The following is a 12,462-nucleotide window of genomic DNA, read 5'->3' as shown; positions in this document are numbered from 1 at the left end:
CAATTCAGCGCAATATAAATTTAGTTTGACGTGCTCCATACAATACTAAGAGTAGACAGCTGGGCTAGTTGGCTTGCATTATTATGAAACATGGTACCAGCGCAAGAAAAAAAAAAAGGCGTTCCTGTTGTCTTTCTTCTTCCTTCCTCCTTGTTTCTTGCGCTGGTACCATGTTCCATATAATAGCCAGCTGCATGCACTTTGTCGCATCGTCTTTGAATATCTCGGCATATATTTAAACCCTTGCTAAATTTATCTGGGTCTATGTGTATATATACGGTGGGTAGCGCATCCATTTCGTTTAAAGAAATGTGGAGCTGACCAGTCATTTTTTTTTGCTAGTATAAAACGCTTAAAGCACGGCGAGCAAACCAATGTGAGCTTTATGATCAGCCTAAGCTCTTAGCTTCATGGTATCCCGCTAGCCGTTATTAATTTCCTCTAAACTTCATAAGCACAAGTTATTAGCTGGGTAAATAAGCATTGAAGCTCTTTTTTCAAAGAATGATAGCTGTGAAACTTCTGATATATTGCTTATTTTTGTTAGATCTCCCGAGGAGTGAAATGTAATATAGAAAGACTGTAGTGTTGACAGTGCAGTATTATCGGATTGTGAAGGCCCAGTAATTCGCAGCACCTGTTTTGTGCAAGACGACATAATTCGGGAAAGAAAGGAGAGCGCTGCAATCTTTCCAGGCATTGGCGGGAAAAAAAATTGAAGGGACATTTAGCTGCTCCTTAAGGGTACGACGCGATAGCTGCAATGGGTTATGCTCGTATATGAAGAATAGGTCATCCCCTACTTAGCATTCATAGGTACTTGGAAGTCGTCCTACCATTCCTGGCGCAGTGGTAGAGGGGTCAAGTGATGCGCCACTGCCCTGCGATGGTAGGCGGTGCCATTGGGGGTGCTTATGCCACCTAGGTTGCTCTACCGACCAAGCACTCGCGATAAATCATTAACTACCACCTGGCTCACTGCGCAGCTCACTCACAATGCGTTGGAGAGATTGCGATGACGCCATAAGATTACGTGACCTATGTGGGCCACCTGCCTCCTAGACTGCTTTTTGGCAATTTGTTGTTAATTAGTCACTCACGCTGAACTACAGCGAATCCGTATTTCTTAAAAACTACCTCTTTAACTCAATGTCATTAAAACGCTTTCACTACTTTTATTGTTGCGAATGAAGTCTCACCTCCTAAATTCAGAGCAGCCTAGATCTCCCAAGCTCTGTATTCATAATGTGAATCGCTCTGCTTGAAAACCTCTGTTTTTATCGAACATCTGACCATAAAGATAAATGATTTTCATATATTAGTGCAGTACGCTACTGCCCGCCATCTTGCTAAAACCCGGTCTCTAAACCAGACCTTTGCGTGAGCCTACGGGGAAGAGGAGGATGAGGAGCACAACTGCGGCACGGATCAGCCAATCAGAGGCGTGCGTGATACGTGACGTCTCAGGCCGCGCACCCGATCGGTCAGACAGCGCTCTCTCCACAGGCGACGTCAGAGTCGCAGCTGCCGCGCGGGGGGGGGGGGGGGGGGGGGAGGGAGGGTAGAGGGCAAGCCTGGAATATTCCAATACAACCGAAGAAGAACCTCGCCTAGCTTTGCATTAGCAGCCAGGCGTGCAAGAACACGTTCTCCCATGGCGCTGCTTCTCGAGTGAGCATGAAAGCAAACACGAGCCGCCCGCGTTGTTCTTCGCTTAGTACCGTCGTATGCGACGGCGGGAACAATGGGCACGACGACAGTGGCAGCGGGAATCAATGCAGGACGATGTCGTGGCTAAGAGACAGAAACAACTGGAAGCACACAGGCAGTGAAAGCAGAGAAGACGTCAGGAAGAAACCATTGAAGAAGGGCTTTTGAGATTGGATGCGATGAGGGCTTACCGAAAGCGAAAATCGAAAGAATGTCCTGATCAAAATGCTGCAGCGATAAAAATCTTGAACCGCGGATTTGTGGAAAACTCGTTTGGGTTTTCACAACTTTTAAACGCTGACACCAGTATTGATTCATTGAAACAGAACAAGCATAACTGTGTAAAAACGAAGTGCTACTGACAGGTATTCCGTGATTAAGCGAGTTAAACTCTCTGTAACTTTTTTTTATGTACAAAGACTTTATTTCCACAGGGTGACCCTTCCGTTCCGCATTTCACGGGGAGAGGTTCCTGGGACTGTCACCTTCACAGTAGCTGAAGGTAAGCTCGCTTCTTTAAACGCATACTCACGCTGCACTTCAGTGCAAAAACTTGGGATTAGAAACATCTTCCAATGCTCGAATTTTACACTCTGGGCCACATTCACGTGAAGAGCCAGTGGGTGTCATTGCTTTTAGTGCATTCTCCAACTTAACTCCAAAGTTTTCTCCGGCAAAAAATGTCGCTACCTTTAGCCAGAAAACAATGACACCACATTTTGTATGCAGAGTCTGATTGATTCTTTGTTCTTGTATGGTGAATACGCTCTTTGATTCAGCAGGTTTTCTTTCACATTGCGAAGGTATTCGGCCACCCCCGAGAAGTGGCACCGGCTTGCATTGATGTACTATCCGCTTATGTCGAAACTTCGTTTTGCTCAAAGTTACTAGTTGACATACTGTCTGTGACCGACGCCGCAATAGAGCGCTCCGCAAATTAGGCTAGGTGAGACTCTTAACTTAGTCGTTCGCTCACCCGTCTAGAGCACTCTGACGGCACAGGGAGGAGTAAACTTGTGTCATTTACGAGTGCCCTATGACTCGAAACAAGGTCTTACAATGCATGCACGTTCCTATGAATTATGTTTAACTCCTGCTAGTTTTGAAAGTTCTATGGGGTCAAGCACTCAATCGCAATTGCCATGAATGCACAACAGAGTGCATCGCCAGAGCGCTATAGACAGGAATGTGGACGACCTTTCACTGCCACCGTTCAGCACACAGCGATTGTAATATTTCGCTACACCGAAACACGCTCGTCTTGGTCATAATTGTACCCGAGGCCCTGGGGTCAGTATCCGAACGTCAAAGCCACCGAGCCATTGCGGTGGACCATAATATTTGGAAGGCTTTAATTGACGTAATAATTGCGAGAATGTTCAATTATGGCTGGCGTCAGAACATCGAAATCCCGGATGCTTACCCAGCAGTCTGCACACATAAGCCAGGTATCCCGCGCGTATTGATTGCAGAGATATATATTTGCGGGAGATTTTGAAGGCTCGAATGAAAACGCTGGAAATGAATTTTGGAAACATTGGGACGATACTCAGAGCAACAATATTAAGGAAATTTATATCCAGGTACGCCCACAATTTAGCACTGAAAGCGTTTCATGAATTCTTGTTCGCACATTTGCCTGATTGAATCGTGTTTTGGCTCTCCAAAATCTGCCACTTACTGGCGTAAGGTATGATGGTGGATGCATTTATCTGCACTGAGTGCCTTGGTGAGGCAAAAAAAGGCGCATACGGAGCAACGCTGCAAGGCGGAAGAAGTTGGCACTGGAGGGCCGTCGTATGAGTCTGCACGGGTGGTGCTTCAAGGACTTAGTCTGGTTTCGCTTTCCAAAAGCCAGTTCAATGAAGTCGTGAGATCCATTAATATACTGTCGAATACAGAATGATAGGAATGTCACGGCCGGTGTTCTCGCATATGACGTCATTGATCATGTGCCTGTGTTCTGCTTGAGTATTTCTTTAAAAAAGAATTGTCTTTGTCCTGTTGAAAAAGTTTATATCGCGCAATTACTCACGAGGCCTTGATGGAGTTTAATGACCTAATAGAGCAAGAGAACTGGGATGATGTATTCAAGCAGCGCAGCGCCACACTACCTAAAAGGTGTTTTTGAAGAAATTTCAGATTTGCTATAATCTGGTCTTATCTATGAGAGAAACCCGCAAAATACGCAAACGAAATAGGAAGCCGTGGGTCACTAGAGAGTTGATTATCAGAATAAAAGGAAATTCGAAAGTTTCAAGAGTCCATTAATAAAAAGGAGGCCCATGTTTGCGGAGAGGATTTAGAGAATTACCAAACAAGCTGAATTCAGATCTTAAGAATTGTAAATCAAATTACTTCCGAAATAAATTCCAGGTTGTTCAAAATGACAGCAGAAAGAAATGAGACGTCCTGGATAAGATATTGCAATAGAGAACAGAACAGTCTTCTGTCAACTTGCTATATGTTTACGGTTGTCCTACTACATAGAGCAAACATTTGACACACAGAGTTTAAGAAAACTACCTAGACGGGTCTAGAACTCGTCCAGGTTTTGTGACATATCTGTTACACTATTGAATAACCCCACCTTAGGCACGGCGATATTCAGGTCTCATCGAATTTTGTTTTTTTAGATATATAATCACCATGCTTGGCAGTTAGTGGCTACGAATCATTTTTTAAATGACAATTATGAAGTGCTGTTGTTTCCAACCTAAAAGGCTACAAGGTGTTTTCACTAGGAAGGAAAATATTCAGACATATTTTTGTGGCAGCGCGGAAACAGCAGCTGTAGAAAAACTAGGCTTTAAAATTTAGACCACAATTATGGTTTCCAAATGCAGAACTAAACCGAGCAATATTTGTAATTCATGCCTACCTTACCAACTACAAGGTAAGCATGATGTAGTGACTCGACGTCAAGCTATTATGGAATTGAAACGTAATAAGAAATGAAACGAACCTTTCTCACGTTTCCTGTTTCTTTTTCTCAGCAGTTGTCCATCACATGTCTCATTCTACACTGGACTAATTGTTTGATTCCTCTTATGCAGGTCTTCTAGGCTACGGTCTGGTTTTCTTCTATTTTTCAATAAGGGAGCAATTGTTCATTGGCATCCACCCAAGCGCTGCCATACGGCTACAAAGGAGAGAGCTTTCTCAGAAACTTCGCAGTTCAAGAAAAATTAGTCCTGGTCGGGGGTTCGAACCCGGGACCACCGCTTTACCGGAGCAGGTTCACCAACAGAGCTAACCGGGACGGCTAGCTTACGGTAGGGCGAGAAATAAATGACCTAGAACTCGAAGTCGGAACAGTGTTAGCCAAATATTTAGGGCAATCTCTCTAAAACTTTGTTTATCTTTAGCTGCGAAGTGTGTGAGTAATCTCTCTAGCTTTCCTTTGTAGCCGTATGGCTGCTGTTGTATGGATGCCAATGAGTTATTAATCCCTTATTACAAATCTACTCCCACCTTGGGGGATTCCCCCCAAAAAGTGACCGTCTCCTATTTTGCATGGCAGGAGAAACAAAAAACCAGGAAAAATGGTTTTTTAATATTTATTCTTTCAGCCCTCACGCCACTAGTAAAAAACAAAAAAAAATGATTTGCGAGAAGGCCTCTCCACCAAGCCAATGTGTGTTATTAAAATGGCTCTCCTCCGATTACGAGACTCTGAGGTAACGTTGCTGCTAGGCGGGTGTTTTTTAACAGCTTCCAGATCGTTTTTATATCCTGCGAGAGATGCGTTGGTGCGGTCTGTGCAGATGGATTGTACAGCAAGCCGGACATTTTGTATGTGATAGAGCTCAGTAATTAAACGATTAATTAACCAAAAGTTATCTAATCAACTTTTCCACTTTTGATTTTGATTTCAAGGCCAATATATATTAAGAAATTGACGGCTGCCAGCATAGAAGCTGAGGCAAGTTTTTAAATTTTCCTTCTCGGCAATGTATTTCTGAATATTGAACGTCAAAAATATTGTTTTTAGCTCATAAAGTTGGCTTCCCGCAATGCTCACTTTAAAAAGGCTTCGCTAGGCGTAGTTCAGTCGCGGAAATACTGTGAACTGCTTTTACGGCAGAAAATAGACAAACGGATTCCGTATTTACGATATTAGAAATATGCATTACGGGAAGCCAACTTTATGACCGAAAAAATGCGTATTTTTGACGTTAAACATTTAGAACTGCATTGTCGATAAAGCAATTTAAAAAGTGTACTCAGCATTGACGTTGATCAGGTGAAATTTGTTAATATGATGTTAGCCCTTCAAATTAAAGCTACACAGTTGATCAGTTAATTTTGGTTTCAATAATCATTTAATCACTGAGCTCTATTAAGTTCATAATGTCCGCCTTGCTGTACGAGCCACGTGCGGAGACCGCACCGACGTATCTCTCGCATGGTTAAAAATAACAATCTGGAGAGAGTTAAAAAATAAAACATCCGGTAAATACAATCTGCGTATTCAGTACACTACGGCCATTATAAAATTGTTTCTAGTATTTTTTTGACCACGGGGCTTTTTCCCGTCAGCCGCTCGGTAGGAATCGGCGACGACAACACTGCCCTCTGAAGCCTTCTTGATTTCATATTTGCCCGCCTAGGTGCACGTTGCACATGCGTTGTTTTCACTGAGTTTAAGCTAAGTGCTCTCGATTTCTACAGAACGTTTTTGCTTCCGCAGACTTGATGCCGCTGGAAGGGCAGGTCTACTACACGGATTTTGAAAACTGCGTAGTAGTGGCAGCAGAGTTCTACGACCAAGACCGTAAGTCTCCTTAAAAAAAAATTTGAAGCTCATATTCGTCGGAAGTGCCTTAGTATCAGTTATAGTCTTGTAAAATGTGAAAAATCCACGCCTGCAAAAGTTTGGGAGTGCGTTATGACGTGCTGGCTACATGAGATGATTGCAGCCACGTGATGAATTTAACCAAACTGTAACCATTATTCCCATTTAGTTTCTTCATGAAGAGCAGAATAGTTACTTAATAAAATTGCCAAAAACTAAGAATACTAAAAAAATATTTTATCAGTTGGTTCAAAATTCTAGACGAATGTTTGAAAGGTCAGGTATAGCAAAAGCGCTCATGCTTCCGCTCTCGTGCTCTTTTCCCAGGATGCATACTGTGGACTCGCAGGGAAGTAAAAGACGCAGTGCCGCAGGATTGTATTGACCACTTCGTGGACACGTGCGGCGTCATTGTGCCGCAGCACAGCAGGGACCTGTGCCCGGACGGCGAAGGCGACTACTAAGTTCGCATAACGAATCGGGGTATTCGGGCTTGGTACTAATCATCAAAGCACTCGAACTATTCTGTGGTGAATATCGCAGATCAGCACTTGTGGTAAAATCCTTTTCTCAACACGTGGTTACATGGCAAATTACGAATAAAAAAGCGCTTGGGTCACTGCTTTTATGTAAAGGCGATGCATGTGCATATTTTATGCGCTTTGTACACTTTCATTTTTCTGCACTGTGGTTTTTTCCTATCTTTATGCCAGATTCGTATTTTTGCTCGGCGCTTTACGCCTAAGGCAGCAATTTGAGTTTTGTCCTGGTCAGCGTACATACCGGATGAAAGCACTTTGCAGCCCGAAATTTGCTGCCTTCGTTCCTTAAAAGCATCATCTTTGATTTTGTTTCACGAACACAAGAGCATTAAAAATCAAAATCTCTTCCGTATTTAGCGCAAGTACACAATTTTAATCTCCGTACTGGACACAAACATACAAGTGTGTTTCGAGATGCTATTGAGACACGGTAGAGTTAAGGAATTGCCACCTTTGTCTGCTCGAAAATATCAGAAAGCTGCCAACTTAAGGGAGCACGAGATAAATCATCAGCTACGAAGAATAACCTAAGGTCGCCACAGCAATATCTGAAAACTGTCACTCTTAGTAGATTCGTTGAGTGCTCTGCTTTATCCTTTGGCCCACAGAAGCTTCTGGCAGGCAATTGGCTCATTTCTCTATTCACTCTTGTTTGCAACATAGTTCTCCGTGCATATTTCATGTACTAAAGTGAACTGGTTTGAGTGATGTCTGCGTGCTGCTTGATATTGATTTCTCAGGGATTTTCACACCAGTTGCCGACTATAGGGACTGAATTGGAGCCCAAATGAACGCCAGTGTTATAGCAAAACCTGTATATCCACTTACTTTTACAGCGGCCTTACGAATGAGTGAAGACTGTTTGGATGTGCGCTCGTCACGACAAAGCTAGGGGGAAACAGGTGCCAAGTTTGGCAGCTGAACGTACCCCATATCATACCCTTGCTTTCAGCGCTTTCTTGAAGCAGCCTGTTCGAAAACAGATTTGTGTACTCTTGCGCATATTCATTAGGACGCATTCGATTATGGTGCCATTCGATTACGTTAGAAGTCCCTTCAAAAGTTAAATAGACGTTAAGTTTTATCGTACATGCAGATTCAAAAATATTAAACAAATCAAGAAAATCAAGAGTTATGCTGCACATCAAAGGTGCAATGTAAAACTAAATAAAGTAATCAAAAGCGTGAAACGGAACTCAGTCGTCAAGACATTGCGGAAACTTTGAAACGTAAAGAGCAGCTGCTCCATGAGCATGCAAACATGGATGTATGGAAGATAGCAGAGCCCCCTTTGAAACGGGGTGGTGGTATAGTGGCCCTTACGCTCGTTTATTTTTATTTTTGTTTATATGCTTCATAAACTGGTCTTAACACTCGCCGTTTTCTTTAATTACGTTTTCAGTCATGCGCATATAACCTTATATCACCTCTCTGCTTTTGAGCCATATATCTTCAAATCAATTTTGCTAAATTCCGCCGCTGATTTATTTACATGAGCTTTGTTGTCTCGAAACCCTAGGCCGTCAGAGAGACTGGCTGTGCCTGCATCGACATCAAGATGGATACCATCGCTCGAGTATCAGAAGTTAGATTCTTTCTACAAATTTCCCGCATACAACAGGTTTTTTTTCATCTTCTTGGTTAAATTTCTTTATGTAGCTGCGCGTTCTAAGGCACACTGATCTAGCTTCAAAGGGTTGGGCACTGCCTCTTTATTTATCATAGAACGATTCCTTCCTGATCTGCATTTTTAATATCAATAAACATATGCACAATGCTTCTTTCCCATTGAATTAATCTAGCTTTTACCTCCCGCGTATTTACCTGTCGTTTAATGCGCTTTTTTTCTCTGTCCATATGTCCTACATACTGGTCAGTTTCCTAGTTATTTTCTGCCATAGTGAGTCGATTTTCTTTCTATATAAGTGTTTAAATAATTTAGCCGCCCACCTATTACCGTCTAACTTCTTGAGGCGTCCTTCATATAACATATTACTCTGAGCTTCCGGTGCCTCAAAAAATGTCCCGCCCATATCCCCTTGCACAACTTCGTTTTTGGTTTCGCCGTGGGCACCTAGTGCAAAAGTTCCAACAGCTCTCTGAATTATTTCTAATCTGGACTGAACTTCTGCACAGTACCTCATTCCTATCAGAACTTCATTTTTGCTCTGCACCCAGTTACGTGTGCGTGCTTTTCCCAGAAGCATACAAGCACGGGGACAGTGACCGACGACAGCATTTTCTTTTTGCTGTAGCTGTCAGTGTATATAAGCACACGCACAGAGCGTCCTCGTTTGGGTAGTTTGCAAGGTCGCGCTGAAAACAGGAGGAAAGCGCTTATTTGTTTACCTGTTCATCGAGAGCCGAAGACACGCGGTTAGCAAGTCTGGGCGCCATTGTTAAATAGCTCACGCCAGAAAGCAAGAGCTGGGGTCCCCTTCGTTTCCTAATTTTGGGAAGAATTGCTAGGCCTGTCTTCCGTGAAATAAAGGCGACGATTGAGAGAGGATGTGAGTGTGAGAAAAATGCGGGTTGTGAAGGTAACCCCTATCGCTTTTTGTATGCCCTTGTGTTTTTTTCACTATTCATACAGTGCGCTGAAAATGCAGGTGACGCATGTCACCTAGCGATTCGTCTGCTTATTTTGAACAGCTGTCGGTTATTGATGACAGAGCGCATGCCGTTGATTCCTTAACCGACTCGGTTAAGGAATAAACCTCCCGGTACTCCGGCCTAATGTTTACCAGGTGGCAGACGGCCCGATTCTGCTGGCCTCTGACCTCGAATATCTAGTTGAAGGGAGGTAAGGCTGACGGAAGTCGCATGGGAGGAGGAGAAAGAAAGGCCGGCAGGTTGACCGGAAGAATAAACCAATTTATCACCCTTCACGGTAGCAAAGGGGCGAGCGGATATAAAGATAGAGAAAAGAGAGTGCCAGAAATAGTCAGTACGCAAAATCAGCAAACATTAAATAAAGTCACAGCCTATCGTGCAGGCCAGAGGTTCTCATGATGTGGAGCAGTACCTTAGAGGCCTTCACTACGGCCAGTGGCCGAAAATCTTAATTTCTGTCAGTGGCCAACAAAAAATGCGGGCTGAAGTCTCGTCACACCTGCAGGTGGCACACACAGGGCTATCAGCCGTACCAATTAAGAAAGAGTAATGATTGGTGATAGCTACATTAAGCCGCATCAGGGGACACAGCAAAGTTGCTTCACGTCGTGTTAGGCCGGACGAAAGCCGCGGCTTCAGATCAGAGTCCAAGGATTTTAAATGGGAATGCATAAATTGGCTTGAATTCCACGCGGCAAGCGTGACCTCCCGAGTAAGTACGCGAAACCTGCCCGCTGCGTCTTATCTCGTAATCGGGATCCGCACACAATCGCCTGTACCGCGTTCGCTGACGCTCGACGTGATATGCTCGCGGCCTACAGGGCGCTGGGCATCCTACCAGACTCGCTCAAGACGGTATTGTGGCCGCAGGGCAGTGCGCGCACCCGCGAGCGGACCATGGTGAGTTTGTGTGTATTTCTCGAACGGGCGGGCCTGACGTCCCGTCTGTTCTGCGCCAGGTAGTGTCATGCAGTGACTGAACGTTCCGCTTGTGCTACCTCGGACGCTTAAAACAGCTGGCCGCCCCACTTCAGGTGTTTTGTGCAAGTGCTGTGCGCGTGTGTCGCGGTTGTTTCAATGTTCGTTGGCGCACGCGCGCAGCCTGAACAATTGAATTATAATTTGTAAATAGTGTATATATGCCCTCACCCCTATCTCTTTCCTACTATCCCCTCACCTCTTTCGTTTCACTTCTTCAAACTGCCTGCTATCCTTTATTTCCGCTACACCAGCTCAGGTGCCGCCGATTAGTGATGGCAGATGCCGGGGTGAGCAAACATCTTTTACCTTCCTTTTGTTATTTTTTAAATAAATAATCACTTACTACTACTACAATCGCCGTCGGGGTGAGCAGTTCGCACGACCTTGTCCGCGCTGTGATTGCCTGCTCTGCCGCTATGTCCTGATAACCATTGTTAGATAATGTCGTGCCCTTTACTGACAACAGAGTAATGTGCACGGCGAAAAGCAGCTTGTAAGCCTTGGAGGCCTGCTTTGGAATCAGTGAAAATATATCCCCGTTGAGGGCGCTGCTGACTGATGTGTTTAACGGCGACACGAAGAGCGGTGAGTTCAGCACCCGTCGAAGATATGTTGTGAGCTATCCTAATTCCCATTTCTGTAGTCATTACGCGGATGTCCGCGGAGCCCGAAGCACTGATGGGGTTCACTGAGTCGTCGTTGTAGACGTGCACTCGGTTGGGATGGTGCTCCTGCAACTTCCTTCTCGTATGGGGTTCATGCTAAAAGGGCCGTGCAGCAACCAGGCCATACGAAGCATGAGTAAGAATCAGTCGTGAGAATAGCCTGTAGCTTATTTCTGTAATTTTGGGAATAAGTTACAGTCTGCTACTGGCAAAAGGAAGGCATCGTTGAGCACTCTTGATAAATTGCTGCTGCGTGTAATCTGTAGAGCAGGTACGTGAGAACCGTCCGGGGTTTCATATTCACGCCTTTTGAAAAAAAAGTACAAAAAAGAGGACGAATTCATCTCTCGTCGCGCTAGCCCCTTTAATCGGCAGAGCAGGGAGTGCAAACGACCCTGTGAATAAATGTCTGTAGAAAATCTACCGCGGTTAAGCCAATTTACAGAATTTGGAACTCGTCTAGTTCGCATAATAATGGCTCTCAACGGATGGTTTAACTGGGCTGTAGAAATGTTTATTTAGCTTGTTTTTAACATAATCCTACATCGAAGAAAAAAGAGCAAAATACACAACAGAAGTTGTCAAGCCACAGTACAATTTATTATAGAGATTAGCTTTAATGCTTAACAACATTTAAATATACCACATCATCTAAGCAAATCAGAGCCGAGAACATCTTTTGAGATATCAGCGATGAAAATTCGACCCAACCTGCAGCGCAGTTCAATGTCATCAATAAATCGCTAGCCGTACGTGCAGATAATGGAGCTGTTTATAGCTTAGAGCGGGAGGTCTATTTGTTGCGACGGTGATCTGGGCAGGACGGTGGCATGACGCTGACCTGTGCTCTGGTGTCGACGAGGGAACGAGAACCTGTGATTTTTAAGTAACGTCGGAAAGGAGGCATTTCCGTCGAGCAGTAACACTTCCCGCCGGTGGTGCGAGGGCTATGTGTCTTCGCAGGCGTCGGATGGACAATAGCGGGGAACGTGAATGTGAATGAGAGCGACTGCGGCACCGGAACCGTGAAAAAGGGCGCCAGACAAAAGCACGAGGGCATCTAGTAGCCTGGTAACAACGTCCGAACGACGCTTTATGCGCGAAAGTTTGAATGCTGCGGTAGTAGCTTGAGGCGAGACGCTAACTGCTCTAC

At 44.4% G+C, this 12,462-nt stretch overlaps 1 protein-coding gene across 2 annotated transcripts in view; it reads left to right on the top strand.

The window, feature by feature from the left end:
• The window catches only part of LOC144097477 (uncharacterized), a 44,630-nt gene extending 37,517 nt beyond the window's left edge, over nt 1–7,113 (top strand). For both annotated transcript variants that reach the window (XM_077630196.1, XM_077630195.1), the window contains 3 exons: nt 2,145–2,212; nt 6,404–6,487; nt 6,836–7,113. In XM_077630196.1, the coding sequence (XP_077486322.1) occupies nt 2,145–2,212; nt 6,404–6,487; nt 6,836–6,972 (289 nt within the window). In that variant the 3' untranslated portion in view covers nt 6,973–7,113. The remainder of the gene's footprint in view (nt 1–2,144; nt 2,213–6,403; nt 6,488–6,835) is intronic.
• The last annotated feature ends 5,349 nt before the right edge of the window (nt 7,114–12,462 follow it).

Source organism: Amblyomma americanum, chromosome 7 (genome assembly GCF_052857255.1).
Source record: "Amblyomma americanum isolate KBUSLIRL-KWMA chromosome 7, ASM5285725v1, whole genome shotgun sequence".
NCBI lineage: Eukaryota > Metazoa > Arthropoda > Arachnida > Ixodida > Ixodidae > Amblyomma > Amblyomma americanum.
The sequence above is the reverse complement of the archived record's forward strand: the minus strand, read 5'-3'. Positions and strand labels throughout refer to the sequence as shown.